This window comes from Rhinatrema bivittatum, chromosome 3, assembly GCF_901001135.1.
Source record: "Rhinatrema bivittatum chromosome 3, aRhiBiv1.1, whole genome shotgun sequence".
Taxonomy (NCBI): Eukaryota; Metazoa; Chordata; class Amphibia; order Gymnophiona; family Rhinatrematidae; genus Rhinatrema; species Rhinatrema bivittatum.
In genome coordinates, this window is record NC_042617.1 from 362,392,803 (window position 1) to 362,412,783 (window position 19,981).

Here is a 19,981-nt window from a genome sequence, read left to right on the forward strand (position 1 = left end):
AAAATGACATTTAAAAAAAAAAGAATCTACAAAAACAGTGGGCAGGGAAGAACCCCCAGTTATCATTATATTTAATCAATGCACAAGCAATCAGGAAGAAAATTCCTATTATACTGGATTTTATTAGTGTAAATGCTCCTGATGCAATGTGTTTCACTGAAACTTGGCTAACAGACAGCGATACTGTTGTGTTAAATCAACTTCTATGGGATGATTATCATATTTTTTATCTGACTTGTTCACTTAAACATGGAGAGGGGTTGTTAATTTTGATAAAGAAAATGTTTAATATGACAGTAATCTTTACTAGTTCCTTATTGAATTTTGAAATATTATCTATTTCAAATGAAACCTGGGGAATTTGCCTTGTTTATGCCCCTCCTACTAACCTTAGTAAGGATCCAACAGCTATTACAGATATGCTATCATAATTTAATGCTGATCTTTAGGAATTTTTAGTTATGGGGAATTTAATATTCATGTTGATGTTTTACAACCCACTGAAAGCCGCCAAGTGTTCTTAGCTTCTATGGAGGCCATGGGGTGGATACAAATAGTTAAGCAGGTCACTCGTTAGACCTTTTATTTAGCAGAGCAAACGCGATGGTTATCTCTGATAGACGAACAGAGTGCACAGAAGGCTCCATGGTCAGATCATTTTTTAATATATTTTAAATTTGAGATTTTAAAGCAATGGCTGGGTGAAAATGTTATGAGGCCTTCCATTCTAAAACCAAGCAGGCTTGAAACTGAAGCTTTTCTACATAGATTAAATGAGATCACCCCTGATAATGTTCAAGAGGCAGTGAATCACAGAAAACTCTCTCTTAATCTTGCGCTAGACAAGGTAGCTTCTGTTATTTTGTTTCGACCATGGTATAACCATGAGTTGATGCTAGTAAAATGCACCATGCAGCAACTTGGAACGTTGTTGGAGAAAAACATGCTTAGATGACGATAGATTAGTGTCACTGTGGAAAGTTAATGATCATCGAAATACATTTCATGAAGCTAAACGGAAGTATTTTTCTGAAAGGATTCAACTGCTCAAAATCGTCCTCGGGAACATTTTCACATTGTCAAGAATCTGACTACTTTGAAATTATAAATAGTTCATAGTTGACAAGATGGATATGCTAATTTCTGCCTTACCATCTGAAAGCTTTCAGGCAGATGAGTTTGAAATACCTGATGTAGGCTTGTGAGAACGTTTTGAGGAAACTTACTCTGAGATCTGCATTATTACTGGGAATTTAAAAAAACAATTATTGTTCACTAAACAATTGTTGTAATGTGTCTTTAAAATGACTTAGGAAAAGAATTGGCTCCTATCGATGTAAATTGATTAATCTTTCCTTGAGTGAAGGAATTATTCCAGATTGGCTGAAAATGGCATCTGTAAAGCCAACTCTCAAGAAGTCAAATTTGCCAGCTGATAACATTACTAGTTATAGACCTGTTTCCAATCTACCATTTGTTACCAAAATCTTAGAGATGGTTGTACTAAAGCAGCTGCAAAATGTTCTTGATACTTATTCATGTTTAGACTCCTAGCAATATGGATTCAGGAACAGGGTACAGTACTGAAACTGTTATTTTGTCACTTTGCCTTTTTTTCAGATGTGTGTTCGATTCTGGCACTGAATTCTTTTTAGTTTTTTTTTTTAGATTTTTCAGCTGCATTCGACACCATTGATCATAGGATAATGTTATATAAGCTTAAAGAACTTGGAATGAGTAATGTGTTTAAGTGGTTTTCCTCCTTCCTCAAAGACTGTAGTTACAGAAGAGTAATTTCTGGAAACAAATCAGTCCCTTTTTAGACTAAAAACGGAAGTCCTACAGAGTTCTGCATTATCGCAGTATTGTTCAACATTTACCTTGCCCGATTGGCCACATCTTTGCAGAGTAGACATGGAATACAGAATATCTGCAGACTATATACAATTTTTTGTGCAAATGAAAGGGACATATGATGAGAATTTGAAGAAAGTTTCCAGTTATTTGAAAAGACTGAATCAGTAGTTGACATGCAATAAACTCCTCTTAGAAGTGAAACAATGAGACAGAAGTGAGTTGCCTGATCCAAAAATATTGGGCCCTGGTGGAAAACAGTTGACCGATGTAGGGACCTCGGAGGCTCATCTATGATCATGTTGATCAGATCTGGGAAGCATGGTCGAAGAAGCCACTCTGGAGCTACCAGGATCACGTTGCCCAGATGTTTCTCTATCCGCCATAATCCCTTGTCCACCAGAGGCCATGAGAGGGAAGACAGAGAAGAATCCTTCCGAGTCCACGGCAGCACCAGATCCCCAATTCATTCGTAACATGTTCTGTTCAGCGGCTGTAAAACTGCGACGCCTTGGTGTTCTCTTTTGTTGGGATACCCCCATCTTCCGTGAATGAGACACACTACTTTCTCCGACAGCTCCCATTCTCCGGGGTCTAACTTCCTCTGACTGATAAAATATGCTTGAATGTTATTTACTCTGGCTATGTGAGACACTTTTAACCGCTCCAAGTGCTGCTCTGCCCAGAGAATCATCTCCCAGGCCTCTCGAGCCACTACCCGGTTCTTGGTTCTGCCTTGATTGTTGATGTAGTCCACCATCGTCGCATTGTCTGATAGGATCCATACTGAATGGCTACGTATAGGCCATGAGGCCTCCTGGTTTCAATCACTGGCCCTGCGCCAACTGATCTTGCCACACCGCCCTCTTCCTGAGAAGCTTGCATCAGTGGTGACTATTATCCAATTTGGAATCTCCAATTCCACACTACGCTCGAGATTGATGTGAGTAAGCCACCACGAAAGACTGTCCCTGGCTTTCCCCTCTAACCGAAGAGGAAGATGAAACTCTTCCAATAATGGATTCCAGCAGGAGAGAAGAGTCCCCCAGCAGAGGCCACATCTGTGCGAATGCCCAATGCATTAATTCCAATGTCGATGCCATAGAACCCAGGACCTATAAATAGTCCCAGACCTGGGCACCAAAAGCTCTAGAAGAAGCCTAATCTGACTCAGCAATCTCTCTTTGTGAAAAACACTCTCTCCACCACTGTGTCGAACTGAGCTCCCAGATACTCCAGAGATTGCAAGAGGACTAAATAACTCATTGCTGGGTTCACCACCCATCCTAGAGACTTCAAGCACATCAGTACTTTTTGTATTGATTGTTGACAGAGATCATCTGATTTCGCATGAATGAGCCAGTCATCCAGAAATGGATACACCAACTCATCTTTTTGCAATGCGGCTGCCCCCACCATCTTGAAGGGACGTGGTGCCAGCACCAGTCAAAGGGAAGGACTCGAAACCGAAAATGTTCCATTAGGACCATGAAACTCAGGAATTTTTGATGCTCCAGCCTGATGGCTATGTGCAGATATGCCTCTATGAAGGCGAGAGATGCCAAGAAATCTCCCTTGCGTACCGCCGCTATGAAGGACCTCAGAGGTGGACCTCAGTTCCATGTGGAAACAGGGAACCTTGAGAGCCACATTTAACTTCTTTAAATCCATTATCTCTTTTCTCCCCATATACAATTCAAGAAACAGGACACAACTTAAAAATGACCTTCAGTCACTCTAAGCATGTTCAGGGTCTGAGCCAACAAAACTCAGCAAGACATCTCTGTGAAAAAAGAAAAAAATTTGAATAGTCTGAAGCGGCTCTCAATCATAAGTAATTTCTCCCTCTTCTAGAGGTGAAAAAGCCATTTTCCCCATCAGAATCCTCCAATGTCTCATAATCTACGCCCCCTTGAACATTACCAGGGCTAGCCTCCAAGCGGTATTTGCCTGCCGTGACTGATAAATGGGAGACCCGAGCTCGCGATCCCTACATAGTAGGTTGTTTCGCCTTCACTGGACACCCCTGCAGAAAGGTCTGCAGACCCTGGAAACATTCCACCCAGGAGAAGGAAGATGGATGTAAACCAGAGCCCACAGGCCCAAACTTGCTCTCCCCAACCTCGCTCTCTCGCAGGTATAAGAGAGAACTGATTGTTGCCTCGCCTCTAACTCCACTCCCCTCCAGAGACACCATAGGCTGAAGAGATGTCCCAACATGGGCAAAAGCTATAGTAGTCAAATCGCTTTGAGCACGTAAACAGCACTGACACAAACGGAGAGAGAGTGAGGACTGAATTGCTATCAGATGGCAAGTCTCACAGATAGCAAGGCGCTTGGACCTATTCGTCCCCAGTGCCAAGCTCTCCTGAACTTTGGCTCTAGGCAGCCTCCTGTGTGCACACCAATGCAACCCAGACATACACGCACACCCCTTCAGGACATGCGCAAATACGTGCTCAAGACTAGGTTGCAGTTGTATGCACAAAAGTACATACACAATACGTGCTCGTGTAGGCCATGGTCGTACTTGCACATGTACCTGTGCAAATAGACGCTCTAGTCTAGGTCGCAGACAAACGCGTTCAGGTCCCTGCACATGCAACCACCAAGCGGCAAGAATGCACGCACACATCTATGCACGCAGGAAAAGAACCACTGCCGTGGTCTACCACACAGCTAAGCAAAACCTGTTTGCACATTCAGCGCGTTTAGGCCCGGATCTGTTTTAACAATCGGCACTGAAAATTATTGGCCTGAAGAGCTTCTCAACAGCTGAGGCCGAGAATCCATGGAGACTGGGGCCAAGAGCCAGCATCCCGCTAAACATGCTTTGTGAACAAGCAAATTAAAACCAGCAGAAGACCCCTTCCAGAACCGGAGTCTCCTCAGTGCAAGTGCCTCTCTGCACCTCTGCAGGACAGGGACCCCCTGCCTCTCCCACAGACGCTGCTAGGGAAAAAAAATGGCTGCTGTTTCCGCGCTGACGGGGAAAGCTTCAGTGCTAGACCCCATCACCCGCGAGGCTTGTTCTACCAGTGCAGTCATGCTCGATGCAGACCCACGAACGCTGTACCACTTTTGCCGCACGCACATGGGGGTAGATTTTTTTAAAAAGCGTGTTCGCGTACTTTTGTTCGCACACCAGGCGCAAACAAAAGTACGCTGGATTTTATAAGATACACGCGTAGCCGCGCGTATCTTGTAAAATCCTGGATCGGCGCGCGCAAGGCTGCCGATTTTGGGCAATCTGTGAAATTGATTTTGGGCGCGCGCCGAGCTGCGCAGCCTGTCTCCGTTCCCTCCGAGTCCGCTCCGAAATCGGAGCGGCCTCAGAGGGAACTTTCTTTCGCCCTCCCCTCACCTTCCCCTCCCTTCCCCTACCTAACCCACCCCCCTGGCCCTATCTAAACCCCCCCCTACCTTTATCCACGGATTTACGCCTCCCGGAGGGAGACGTAAATCCACGCGCGCCAGCGGGCTGCTGGCGCGCAGAGACCCGACCCAGGGGCGGTTCCGGAGGGCGCGGCCACGCCCCCGGAACGCCCCGGGCCGAAACCACGCCCCCGGGCCCGCCCCCAAAACGCCGCGTCCCGCCCCCAAAACGCCACGTTGTTCGGCCCCGCCCCCGACATGCCCCCGACACGCCCCCCCCAAAAAATCCCCGGGACTTACGCGCGTCCTGGGGCTCTGCGCGCGCCGGCGGCCTATGCAAAATAGGCGCGCCAGCACGCGAAGGCCCTGCTCGCGTAAATCCGGGCGGGATTTACGTGAGCAGGGCTTTTAAAATCCGCCCGATGTTGTTCCTCCCCGCACCCGTGGCACCACCAACACCTCAACGGCAAGCAGGGGAACAGTCCCTCAGCATCACAAAGTCAATACCCGGTCTCCTCTGCAGGCAGAGAAGCTGCTGAAAAACCTCATCGCTGAGCTTCCAAAGCTACTGAGGTAACCCCCCCCACCCAGAACCTCGCTGCTGCACAGATTCCTCCAGCTAGTTCCTTGTTCTCTCTCTTTTTATTTATTTATTTTTTACTTTCTGAGAACAAATAAAGATACATAGAAACCAATACTTTCCTTTGGTGCAGAGGTTCAGATTCCAGGAGCACAGGCCACGTGGCAGATGAGAAAAGAGCCAGACCACTGGCTCTATCAGTCTCCTTTTGCCAAACTTTAGCAACCCAGCCCAGGACAAACCGTATAAAAGCAATATTTCCCTGCTTCACTGGGCTTGCAATGCAGAACTGCCAGCAGATTCCACCGCTATCTCATGGGGGATGAGGGATCTGGACCACCAGATGTCTACCCCACAGACCTCCGAACCAAGCTATCAGAAAGGTCACCAACCCCCTGCTCGCCCGCCTCAAAACAGAAGGGAAGACCCCATCAGGACCTCACAACCCCCGTGGGAGGATCCAGAAATGTTGTCTTTTAATCTTTTTTTTTCCTCTCTCTCTCCAGACTGCAGGTTTTACACCATCTACTATCTGCTGGAGACAGAGAAAAACTGAAGGACTGCAGATGGCACACAAGATTATGTGGCAGTGTTAGTGAAACTTTCTCTGTCTCCATCTGCTGGCAGGGAGGCAAAACCCAGGAGTCTGGACTTATCTGGGTAAGTACAGGGAAAATGGCATAATTATAATCTCTGTTTTAGTCTCCATTTCTATCTGAGTAATTCTTAGATGAAAGAAAACTATATTTTTCTTTGCGTCCATTCAGAAAACTAAAACCAATCAGTGAGAAAACAAAAACACCCAAACTAAAATGTGTAAATGGCCCCTCCCTTATGAGCAACCTACCAAGTGGGCATTTCCAGACAGCACTCAACTGTTGACTTTGCCCATGACAAAGACTGGGAGCAGAAAGGCTTGGGGGACACTGGTGCCTGCTATTCCTTCCACTTTTCAAAATAGCATTTTTCTTAGCTTTCCTTTAAACTGTGAAAGGAGCACTCACATCAGGGCATAAATCGCAGCCAAACTGTCACGTGAAAACACCACCCATTACAATCATAGCTCCCAATTGTCACTGAATGACCTTTAATATTTTCAAAATACTTTTATGTTGCAATTACTTATCTCGCAAAAGATGACTGAATACAATGCAAATAACAACAAATACATACAGCTGAAAGTCACCTATAAAAAAACAGAATGTTATTTTATTATTATTATTATTATTATTTTGAACATATTTAAATATTAGATTAAAACTGTTTTCACATATGATTACCCCAGAAATCATATAAACGGTATCTCCAACACACTTCTCATTTAGAGTATATTACTGAACTATGTAACCGTAAATATTGACACCCTATGGATAATTTAGATACCAAACCAAACCTTTTTCGTGCCTAAATGTAAACCGTTGTGATGGTGCATCACTAAACGACGGTATAGAAAAGTTTCTAAATAAATAAATAAATAAGGAACCTCAAAAACAAAAACAAATATGAAAAATATAAAAAATATACTTGGTTTCAAACACTGCTCTGTTGAAAAGTACATTACTCAACAGTTAAAAGAAGCCTTTGCTACAACTCCCAAAAGCGCCTGCTCTGAGGGGATATTTTCAAAATCATCCCTCAAAAGCATCTGAAGTATCTGTGAAAGGATTTTCTTTGAAATGTGCTCCCTTTACAACAGAGCGGTGTTGAAGCTATGTATATTTGAGTTCCCCTTCTGGCATCTTATTCAGTCATCTTTAGCGAGATAAGTCTTTTTTTTTTTGTATATAGAGAATTTTATTGTCAATCAAAGCATCAAAAAAAAGAAAAACAAACTATGAAACACTGAACGCATGACATAATCCTAGATGTTCCATGACAGTAGTTTGTCAGACCAAAATAGCACAAATCATGATTGATCAGTTTTTGCATTGTATAGGTATACCCATCCCCCAGTACCCACCCCCCACCCCCCCCACACGGATAAGTCATTTTAATTGCAACATAAAAGTATTTTAAAAATTTTGAAAAATATCAAAGGCCATTAAGTGCCAATACAGAGCTACGATTATAATAGGCATTTTTCACACACGACAGTTTGACTGTGATTTATGCCCTAATTTGCATGCTCCTTTTACAATTTAAGGGAATCCAGCATTTTAGTATTACCTTGCATCAGCCCTTGTGGATACCTTGGATTTTTTTGAATTTATTTGATATTTTCCTTTGTTTTGCCACATCCATTTATTAAAACGGAGCCAGCAAACCATCTTTTTCTCCCTTAATCCCTTAACCTCTCCCTGCTTCTTGAAAAAAACTTGATTTAATCCCTTTGTGCTGCACTTCTCTTCAACTTTTCATGTTTCTGTCACTGATCAGCTGCTTCTCGACAGCTCGAGAGGAAACCACGAATGCCGTATAAAGGGCTCCAACGCCACCAAAATTCATCAGGAAGCTTCAGCAGCACAAACCTCCGTCTCCAGTTTCACCTCCTGCCACAGCGACTGGCAGGTGTCAAACCGAACCTGGCCATCTTCCAGATCTTTCAGGTCAGCGTTGAAATAATCCGCTGGAAACAGAATAGAAACAGGTCTTCATGTTAAAATAAACTTTTCACTTTTCACTTTTCACTTTCAAAAACCTCCACAACCCAAGAGAGGAACAAGTTCTTGGAAGCGCATCGCTTCGCTTTTTCCTTGTTTGAGCTTCCAAAAAGACACAAGCACAATTTTAAATGTGGATATGAAGATTTATTTTTGACTTTCAAAAATTTAAATGAAAATCTTTGCATTCCATGCATCTCCCTTTGCAGGTTAAAAGGGGAAGCAGCAAGCACAAAAAAAAAAAAAAATCCCACCCGTCTGCCATTAGAGTACTCTTCTGTATTAAAATTCCTCAGCCACGCCGAAATAGGTTTAAGTCCATGCCCATGTTCCAACGCTAGTTAAGTTTCCACAGGGGATGACGTTCCTGCACATTATGTATCAAGCTCAAACACGATTCAAACATACTATTTCATCCTCTGAAATAAGGATTTGGGTGGCCTCAAAGGCACCATCACATCATCTTTTACTCGTCCAAGAAAGCGGCCTCCAACACAGCTGTCAGAGCTCTGCACCCATTAAAAAAAAATAATAAATTTGTATCCTAGCCCTTTCTCAGTCTGTTTTATACAAAGCACAGTCATGAACACAGAGAGGTCAATACTCACAGCATTTAGCTCACAAGTTATCTGGCTAAATGCCAGCTTTTCAATATTTTCCCCCACTTATCCAGTTAAAGTTTAGATGGATAACTTAATATCCATCTAAAATTTAGCTGGATTACGTAGGGGTGTTCTGGGGGCATTCCTGGGCAGAATTAAATTAGCCGGCTAACTCAGATATTCAGAGTTAGCTGGATACCTCATCTGGCTAACTATGGTCATGCCACAGAATAGTCCTAGCCACCTCAAACACTTGGATGAGTGCAGGTTATAAATTTATAACCTGGCTATATTCATTAGTTCGGCAGCACCACTGAATATCCGGCTAACTTGGCAATCCGGCCAGTGACTGAATATTACCCCCAGAGGTTTCCCGTCGAGTCTGAAATTTTACATTGGCAATAGCCGAAAACCCCATATGAGTGGTTCCTCGAACTGCCCTCAGCATCAATTAGTCAGGATTCAGGAGCACTCGCTGAGTGCATCACCTCAGTCATGCCTGGCAGCCTGATGGAAAGAGTTTCCTTCAGGAGAGAGACATAACATATTAAGCAAACACTTCTTTTAAGCTATGTCAGCATCAAGTCCTTTTATTGTTAACTTAAGCATCTGGCTGCATTGGGTTTTATGTGTGGGCACATCAGTAGGGTTCAAGGTGCACTAACCTGTCGTGAGAGATGACTTCCTCTTTTTGCTACTCGGCTTAAATACAAAACAGCCCTGGAAGAGAACAAAGAAAACAAATTTGCAACTTTTAGAGCAGCTCTTCAGCTGACATATGAAATCATTATTCATGAAAAGATGAATAAAACGAAAACACCGAGCCCCACACTTCCTGCTGGCCAGTGTCCTGGCAGAGGCATGTAATGTTGCGCTTCAGCATGTAACTGGCAGGACAATCATACAGTGTACGGGACTGGGTGCCAGCAGTCCCGCTCCCTCCTTCCTTTTCAAAGCAGGAAAATTATGGCGAGCACCACATTACCCTTTAAAACTCAGCAATTTTCAATCGTGCGCACTGTCATTCAATAACAGTCAGCCGTGCACTAAATTCTAGCTGGCATAGTATTAAAACTAGGAAACATGGAGTGCTCATCAGCCCTAACCCCCTTCCCATGCTCCCAGCAGCCATGCAGCTGTCCCAGATAGTAGGGTTCAAGCAAGGGACTGAGGAAAAATTACAAAAACAAAACTGGAGCAGAGAAGAGGCAAGGCCAGCAGAATGGCAAGATCCTCCATGGGAAAGGGGAAGAAGGGGGAAAAAACAAAAGAAAACACTTACAGGCCGATACAGTACAGTGCGCTTTAACCCACGTTTGGACGCGTGTTTTCGATGCGCTAGCTTTACCCCTTATTCAGTAAGGGGTAACAGCGCGTCGAAAATGCGCGGCCAACCCCCCCCGAACTAATAGCGCCCGTAACATGCAAATGCATGTTGATGACCCTATTAGTTATTCCCGTGCGATTCAGTAAGTAAAATATGCAGCCAAGCTGCACATTTTACTTTCAGAAATTAGCGCCTACCCAAAGGTAGGCGCTAATTTCTGCCGGCACCGGGAAAGTGCACAGAAAAGCAGTTAAAACTGCTGTTCTGTACACCCTCCGACTTAATATCATGGCGCTATTAAGTCGGAGGTCCCGAAAGTTAAAAATAATTTAAAATAAAAAAAAATTTAAAATCAGCCCACGGCTTGAAAACCGGACGCTCAATTTTGCCAGCGTCCGGTTTCCGAACCCGTGGCTGTCAGCGGGTTTGAGAACGCACGGCCAACCCCCCCCGAAACTAATAGCACCCGCAACAGGCAAATGCATGTTGATGAGCCTATTCGTTAGTCCCGCGTGATACAGAAAATTTCGGCCAGCACCGGGAATGTCTACAGAAAAGCAGAAAAAAATGCTTTTCTGTACACCTTCAGACTTAATATCATAGCAATATTAAGTCGGAGGCCCCAAAAATAAAAAAAAAAAATTAAAAATCTGCCTGCGGCCCACAGGTTGGAAGACAGATGCTCAATTTTGCCGACGTCCATTTTCCGAACCCGTGGCTGTTAGCGGGTTTGAGAACAGACGCCGGTAAACTTGAGCGTCGGCTGTCAAACCAGCTGACAGCCACCGCTTCTGTCAAAAAGGAGGCGCTAGGGACGCGCTAGTATCCCTAGTGCCTCCTTTTACCGCGGGCCCTAATGTGCATATCTTTCTTTACTGAATCGCGCGCCCAGGAAGAGTGGCCTGGGCGCATGTCGGGAGAGTGGGCACTCGCCGGCTCTCCCGTGTGTCTTACTGTATCAGCCCGCATGTGAGGACAGCTAAGCAGTAGTCCTGTTTTTGAACATACATTTCGTGAGCGGAAAGCTACTTGCTGCATTGGCAGTAAGGTTTGTGCTTATAAATTAGTGTTCGAAAGCAGGTAAAGCTATATATGTTGTCCTGAACGCATGTTTCTGCATCAGCCTAAAGATTTTGGTCCCTATAAACCCTTCTGTAGTGCAGCAAAACTGTGTATAATTTATTAGAGTCTATGGTGAAATTGCATTTTAAAGGTGGATTATGTGTACCAAGATTTGTACACCAAATGTTAGGCTGTAAATTCCTCTGTACTTCGTGGGGGGTTTTTCAAATTTCAAAAATGTAACTTTTAATCTGAGGTTTATTTACAACCTTTTTTGGTCCACCAAAAAAAGGAACCCCTCATGCAGTTTACAGCAATATACAATATACAAGCAAATGTATAATACATAAACAAATTAACATAAAATACATAAGTTAATACTTAATAACATAGGAAAAACAATACTGATACAGACTCAGGTCCAACCGCAAGGTTCTGACCTAAACCCAACAGATAAGCCTCAGTAACAGCACCTAAACCTACTACATATGAAACCCTACACTTGTGAGTGGATGCCTTACCATCAATCAGGGAAAACTGGGCATGGACACTAAATTTACAGAGCAAACTAGAGTCCACCCTTGCTTTTAGTTATGGAAACAATAACTGGACAGATTTAACCTATATTTACTGAAACTATACCAAATAATGTATAGAGAGCTGTATGGCAGAGCTTTCCTATACTAAATTTTGTGACCCATCCTGAACTGAAAGTTTAAATTATGCTTACCTGATAGTTTTCTTTCCTCAAGTCTTGCTAGACCAGTATCACGCATAGGATTTCCCTCCTCCACAGCTGACGAGGACACATTTCTATTATACCCTCACTCTGGGCTATAAGGAAGGTGTAGTCCTGAGTCTATACCAGTAGCCTACTACCAAAAGCACTGTGACAACCAGAAATCCCAATGTCACATTCTTGAAAACACATTCAACAGGGTACTGAAGACCACTCTGAATAAGTCGAGAGGTAAAACAAGGGAGAGAAAGAAGAAGAAAGGTGCAGAAGGGCGTACCATGCATGATGCCATCCTTCCCACTGAGTCTTGCTAGATCAGACATCAATGGGACCAGTGGAATCATGCACGATACGCCTTTCTGCACCCTTCTACTTCTGCCTCTCCTTCGTTTTACTTCTCGACTCAGAGGATTGCAAAGACATAACATTCATGGCAAAAGCCTGCTTCAGGGAAGACTGGCAGCATCAGAGAAGAAAGATGGCCGCATGATGGAGACGCTGAACTCTACTGCTCTTAACCTGATTGTTTCCTTTGGGCTTATTACATCAAATGGCTCCGATACATAAGGGGAAAGTGAGAGTCTACCCCTCTGAGGCTACTTACTTTGCAGGACAGCAGCTTTTCACATCGTTTGCATCTCCAGCTCCTGTTTGGACGATGGTGGCCCCGTTGTATAGATGGAGCTTTGATTGCTCCTAGGGATGAGGTTTCCCTCAGTTCCCCCACCAGCACCCCGATATTATTTTTATTATTATTATTATTTATTTAATTTTATATACCGGCAACCGTTTGCACATCGTGCCGGTTTACAGATAACTTAAAACAAGGATATATATAGGCAAAGCCTTTACAAGGAACATTGTGTAACCTAGAACATAGTAACAGATCAATAACTAAATAAATAGGGGAGGGAGGGGAGGGGGTGGTCGAGACAAAGGGGGGGGCAGGGGGGGGGGTGAAGACGGAAACGTGAGGAGAAAATATGTACAGGGAAACAATGAACAAGTGGTATGTACATAGGTTGTGTGCAACATTTGAAAATGCGCAAGGGCAACAGTGAAAGGGGTAAAAAGATATGTACGGTGCTAATAAGAGATAGATTATTGTGTGGATGATAAGTGAGGGGTTTGTGGTTGTCTTGAGGGGATGGGTATGATTCTCTTTAGCCAACCACAGTGGCGCAGAATGATGATCTGCTGCCTGCACGGGTGGGGGTTGTCTAAGGCCTTGCACCTGGCGATTCATTGGAGGAAGGTAGGAGTTGGTTTCCCCGTTGGTATTTTCCATTTCTTTGGTTTCCTCGATGACCCCAAGGGCAGCAAGGCTCGTTGCAGTCTCAGAATTTGTTTCTTCTACTTCTCAACCATTGGGTGAACGCTTGCCAATTCCTCAGAAGCCTGCAGAGGTAACTTTGGATTCTCTGTGGCAGCTGATGTCTCAGTTTGGTCAAGCCCTCACATTGTCAACTAGGAAGTAGATACTTTTGTTGCTAAATTGGATCCCTTGGTTAACTTATATGAAGTTAAATTGGGTAGTCATGATAATAAGCTCATGTCAACACAACAAGATCTGGATAAGATGAATACTGTTCAGGCAAAGCTAATTCAAGAGCAGAATATTATTTTCAGAAGGGTTGAGTTTCCGGAGAACTCATCACGTCATTTAAATCTCCGTTTCTTAAACTTTCCCAAGGTTATGGGAGAAGTCCCTAATATGACTTTGAGGAGATATTTTATGGACATTTTGAAAATCTCTTCTGATTCTTTGCCGTCAATTAAGGTTTTCTTTTTGCCTTCCCCTTCTAGTCCCACTCTATCTTCTTTAAATGTTACTCAACTTAACAAAGTGTCTGGTTATGAGGTTGTTGACCATGCTACTCTACTTGTTTCTTTTGTTACCAAGGGGGATCTCAGAAAAGTAATATCATTGTATTTTCGTAATTTGAATTCTAACTTCTATGGGCAACTTATATGTATTTTTCCTGATCTTTCAAGGAGCGAAAAAGAGGTTTTCTTCTACTTAGGCAGGAGGCGCTTATTGTATTGGATATCATGCCACTAGTTATATTTTCTTCTCCCCAGAGCAGCTCAGATCCTTCATTGATGCTAGGAAGATTTTAACATCTTCCCCAGCTCCCTTAGTGGACCAGTAATACTTGCATAATGTTTGAGACAGGAGTGTTTTTCATTGTTATGGCTTTTTCCTAGTGATTACTTTACAACTCCTCTTTTCTTTGTTTCTCTCAATTTCTTATTTTAAGAATTGTTTAACAAGTATTTGATGTTTTTGTAAATAGTTTTTCCTTTGTTTCTTTTCCCTTTTTTTGTTATTCTCATTCAAATTTCTGTACAAAGTAATGTTTAAGTGCTTTGATTTATAAATGCAAATAAAGTAAAAAAAAAAAAAGCCTGCTTCATGACTGATTCTATCTTCCTGTCCTGGGGGTCCTTCAGGGCAGTCCCTCTCTTCGACCAGGAGTGTGGTTTTGCACGTCACCGCTGACAGTAGGGCATCAACCCACAGCACCCTAAGGACATTACTTCTTTCTTCGAGGGGTAAGGGGTAGATTTGATTTAGCGCTGTAGACACCCCTTAAGCCCTGCTTGGGGGCTATCCCTCTCTGTAATGTCCATGTGCCTCAGGTCACTATGTCAGAGAAATGCTTTCAACGATTTCCTAATCCCCTGAAAAACAGGGTTCCCTTCCATGGGATCCCTGGGGGGGTCGGTTCCTGCCATCCTCAGGGCTGATCCCATACTGGAGAAGAGGGCTGAAAGCGCCTCCTTCTGGAACAGCAGTATTCTGGAAAAAGCATCTCCTCCAAGGACAACTCGTCTTCCTTCTGTGACATCCCTGGAGATCCCGGGGCCTGACTCCTCCCCAGATCAGGATGCCTCTCTGTGGGGCAAGGGGGAGGTTCCAGATATTCTCTTGGGTGCTTCGTTGCCCCCTTTGGGCAGTAGCCGCCCCTTAAAAGCTTGGATGGAGAGGGTTTGCCAAGCTTCCACGAAGCAGTATGTGCCTGATGCATAATTATGACAAACTCTGGGCGAAAGGCTCCTTGCCAGGGCTCCAACTGCCCCTGCAGCCCTTCCCTACTGAGGCAGTCTATCTCTTGGAGAAGACCCTACACCTGGGCTACCCCCCTGCTGCCACATCTGGACGAGGGGTAAGGGAGCCTCTCTCCTCCATCAGGTGCTGCCCTGCATCAGGGTCTTGAGCCACTGGCTGTGGAGAAGGCAGGTTGGAGCCATCCAGGAAGGGTGATGCTGGTTGTGGAGAGTCGGGGAAGCAGTGTTATTTCGATTCTTCAGGTATCAGAGGAAGGGGCACGCCTACTGAAGTCTCATGGGCTGAAAAGGGGGCCCACCCTTGGTAGCACACCTGTTTAGACCCCCTAGACAGCAGAGAGTCTCTGCTGGCACAACGAATCCCTAATTCACTGGGCCAGGGTCTCTAAGGGCTGCCCTAAATCTGTTTGAGCTGTACTGGATCTCACTCTTTGCTTGCCTGGTAAGGAAGCACTCTAAACCTGTGTCATGTTTGATACACATTTCTTTAATTAATGCAGCCCATGAACTGTGCCTCTTATTGCCTGTGCCCTGGTCAGAACCTTACATCCTGGCTCCATCCTCAAGTCTACTTTCACCAGCTCCCCCTTGGGAACAGGAAAAGGGGAGTTACAACCTCTCCTTGAGATCTTTGGTCTGGCTCACCCTCACAAACGGGCCGATTCAGTAAAGTCCGCGGGAGAGCGGGCAAACGCCAGCCCGGCGCGTGCACAGGCCACTCTCCTGTGCGTGCGATTCAGTATGCTAATTAGGCCCGACCGTAAAACTAGGTTAAAGGAGGCGCTAGGGACACTAGCGCGTCCCTAGCGCCTCCTTTTGGACCGAAGCGGCTGCTGTCAGCGGGTTTGCAGCCGATGCTCAATTTTGCCCGCATGCACCTTCCCCCACAGCAGGGAACATCCAAGTTCACTGCTACTGATGGCCCCCTGGAAGTTTGCTCATGATGCTCCCCCCCCCCCCCCCCCGCCCTGCTCTAGGTGGCCACAGGCCTCCTCCTCTTCATCTGCCAGGTAGGCTGGGCTCCCCTGGCAGCATTGGGTCTCCTTTTCTGCCACTGAGCGGGGTAGGCTCCCCTGGCTGCCACCTGCCTCCTTTTCTATCACAGGGCAGGATGGGCTCCCCCAGCAGCTCCTAGCCCTTTTCTTGGCCCCCCACCCCCACGCCATGCCACTGACATCAATACATCTTCTAGTAGCACTATAGAAATAAGTAATAGTAATATTGAAAGACAGTAGACGGGGTAATCTTAGGAAATATTTCTTTACAGAGAGGGTGGAGGATGCATGGAATGGCCTCCCAGTGGAGGTGGTGGCGACATAAGAAATTGCCATGCTGGGTCAGACCAAGGGTTCATCAAGCCCAGCATCCTGTTTCCAACAGAGGCCAAAACCAGGCCACAAGAACCTGGCAATTACCAAAACACTAAGAAGAACCCATGCTACTGATGCAATTAATAGCAGTGGCTATTCCCTAAGTATAATTGATTAATAGCCATTAATGGACTTCTCCTCGAAGAACTTATCCAAACCTTTTTTGAACCCAGCTACACTAACTGCACTAACCACATCCTCTGGCAACAAATTCCAGAGCTTTATTGTGCGTTGAGTGAAAAAGAATTTTCTCCGATTAGTCTTAAATGTGCTACTTGCTAACTTCATGGAATGCCCCCTAGTCCTTCTATTATTCGAAAGTGTAAATAACCGAGTCACATCTACTCGTTCAAGACCTCTCATGATCTTAAAGACCTCTATCATATCCCCCCTCAGCCGTCTCTTCTCCAAGCTGAACAGCCCTAACCTCTTCAGCCTTTCCTCATAAGGGAGCTGTTCCATCCCCTTTATCATTTTGGTTGCTCTTCTCTGTACCTTCTCCATCACAACTATATCTTTTTTGAGATGTGGCGACCAGAATTGTACACAGTATTCAAGGTGCGGTCTCACCATGGAGCGATACAGAGGTATTATGACATTTTCCGTTCTATTAACCATTCCCTTCCTAATAATTCCTAACATTCTATTTGCTTTTTTGACTGCTGCAGCACAATGAGCCGACGATTTTAAAGTATTATCCACTATGATGCCTAGATCTTTTTCCTGGGTGGTAGCTCCTAATATGGAACCTAACATCATGTAACTACAGCAAGGGTTATTTTTCCCTATATGCAACACCTTGCACTTGTCCACATTAAATTTCATCTGCCATTTGGATGCCCAATCTTCCAGTCTTGCAAGGTCCTCCTGTAATGTATCACAGTCTGCTTGTGATTTAACTACTCTGAATAATTTTGTATCATCCGCAAATTTGATAACCTCACTCGTCGTATTCCTTTCCAGGTCATTTATATATATATATATATATATATATATATATATATATATTTATATATATATTTTTTTATCCTTCCTTTCTCACTACTAGTTTTTTGGTTTCCCAGTTGTATGTGAACCAATAAATAAATAAATAAATAAATAAATAAATATTGAAAAGCACCGGTCCAAGTACAGATCCCTGAGGCATTCCACTGTTTTCCCTTTTCCACTGAGAAAATTGACCATTTAATCCTACTCTCTGTTTCCTGTCTTTTAACCAGTTTGTAATCCACGAAAGGACATCGCCACCTATCCCATGACTTTTTAGTTTTCGTAGAAGCCCCTCATGAGGAACTTTGTCAAACGCCTTCTGAAAATCCAAATACTCTACATCTACCGGTTCACCTTTATCCACATGTTTATTAACCCCTTCAAAAAAACGATATCTGAACTCAAGAAAGCATGGGATATAGGTGATCTCTGAGGGAGTGATGGGAATTGTAAAGGCTATAAAAATTGGACCGATAGGCAGACTAGATGGGCCATTTGGTCTTTTTCTGCCATCATGTTTTTATGAAGTGCAGACTTAAAAAAAACAAAAACAAAAAACAGCACAAGGTGGATTACTATTGATTCCTACACAGTATCTGCAAGCCAGCAGAACTTATGTTCCGTATGGACCGAAATACAGAAAACGCTGAGAGAGAACATCTAAGACTTCCCACAAACGAAAGAAGAGGGACAAGGCTGTGGGGGTAAACAGCAGCTATTGCAGAAAATTATGTTGTATCCTGCCACCGGGTCAGAACCGAGCCTAACATCCCGCACTCCTGGAATGAGTTAGCCCTTGCTCTTTTGTCTCTCGAACGCTCGACATTCTTTCCTTTCACTACTTCGCGCGTCGCTTTGGCAGCCCGCGTGCAAAGAGGGGAGCCAATAAAGTTTCTTGAAGCAAAACCCCGCAGAGAGCAGGGGAAGCCCAGGCCGGGGGGGGGGGAAGATGCCGCTCACCTTGGACACGGACGAGGTGCAGCCTCCAGCGGCGCTCATCACCGCTCCGCTACCCGCGCGCGGAAGAAAGCGAGCCGCCGGCGGATTGGGAGGAGGAAAACTGCTTCCGGGAGCAAAGGTCAGCAGGGCCTCCGCTGAAGAGCCGGGGCTGGGAGGCGTCGGCACGTCCTTGTGCCTTTCCGTTAACGTTGCTGGTCGATCCGCTTCCTACAGTTTTCTTTTCTGCCTCGTCCCGCGGCGGGGCTTCGCCGGTAAAGGGGTTGCTGCGGACGCCCGCGGGGAGGGGAGTTCTCGGGGGGCTCTCGGGCGTGCCTCGCGGAGGTGATGGCGTGCCTCTTCCGCAGGTCCATCGCCGCTCAGGTACCGTGCCAAGCGCCTGCTGCAGTTCCGACCTGATGGGGACTCAAGAGCCGTAACTGGGGGAGGGGAGGGGAAGGTGTGCACGAGCAAGGTTCGCTGGGGTCGGAGCTGAGGTGCGGAGAGGGATCAGAGTGGGTCATACATAGGTGAGGCACTAGAGCTTGCTGGACCGCAAGGGAGGAAAAAAAAAAAAACAGTAGTGGCTGGGATTTATTTGCAAAGGTGGGCTGAGGAGAAACATTGGAAAGGGGCTACTAGCGAAAAGCCTTTGAGGAGTAGTGGTTTGATGATGTAGGTAGTAATGCCAGATTTTAAACGGGGTTAGTAGTCCAAGTAACCCATGGAAAGGAGGGTCCCAAGCTCAAAAGTAGTTCAGTTCTTCAAAATATCAAATACAGGCTAATAATGGTATTAATTCATGCAGCCTTGTGGTGTATTTACAGTAAAGCAACATATTCAAATAGATATATATATATATAAAAGTATATAAAACACAGATCAAGTTGACTTTTGTAATTAAAAAGAAATCTTTGGGAAGGGTAACGTTCAATGTCATTTTCATGGGTAAAACGGTGCTTAACTTGTAGAAACGCGCTTTTACAATATTGCCTGGCCAATATGTGCATGCATAGTGCCTATAAGTGCATGCTTTTATCCCACTCTGAGTACAGATGGTTCTAGGAATTAAGTTGGGGACATTAGGTGTAATTGTATTCAGGTAGGCTAATTTTCAAAGGTAATGTATGCATGTACTATCTTAAAATTGGTGTAAACACACAAACATGATGGCAGGAAAAGACTGCATAGCCCATCTGTCCAATTAATTTAGCATTCTATTTCCCATCACTTTTTTAGAGATCCCCTGAATTTAGCCCATCCTTTCTTTCTTGAATTCAGAAACTTTGTCTGCCCCATTTCTACTGGGAGGTTGTACCATATATCCACTACCCTCTCTGTAAAGAAATATTTCCTAAGATTACTCCATCTACCCACTATCAACTTCAGTGCACAACCCCTCGTTCTTGACCCCCCCCCCCCCCCCCCCCCCTTTCCATTGAAAGAGGCTCACCTTCTGTACATGGAAACCTTT

General features: G+C 44.7%; 2 protein-coding genes across 7 annotated transcripts in view; one reads left to right on the forward strand and one right to left on the reverse strand.

Annotated features, from left to right (window-relative positions):
• Window positions 1–18,661, reverse strand: part of ORC3 (origin recognition complex subunit 3) — a 211,015-nt gene extending 192,354 nt beyond the window's left edge. For all 3 annotated transcript variants that reach the window (XM_029595436.1, XM_029595435.1, XM_029595434.1), the window contains exons 1-3: window positions 18,532–18,661; window positions 9,677–9,731; window positions 8,278–8,375 (exon numbers count right to left, since the gene is read on the reverse strand). In XM_029595436.1, the coding sequence (XP_029451296.1) occupies window positions 8,278–8,375; window positions 9,677–9,731; window positions 18,532–18,570 (192 nt within the window). In that variant the 5' untranslated portion in view covers window positions 18,571–18,661. The remainder of the gene's footprint in view (window positions 1–8,277; window positions 8,376–9,676; window positions 9,732–18,531) is intronic.
• Window positions 18,513–19,981, forward strand: part of RARS2 (arginyl-tRNA synthetase 2, mitochondrial) — a 128,881-nt gene continuing 127,412 nt past the window's right edge. For 2 of the 4 annotated variants that reach the window (XM_029595437.1, XM_029595438.1), the window contains exon 1: window positions 18,513–18,649. In XM_029595437.1, the coding sequence (XP_029451297.1) occupies window positions 18,521–18,649 (129 nt within the window). In that variant the 5' untranslated portion in view covers window positions 18,513–18,520. The other 2 variants (XM_029595441.1, XM_029595440.1) reach the window with 2 other exon arrangements.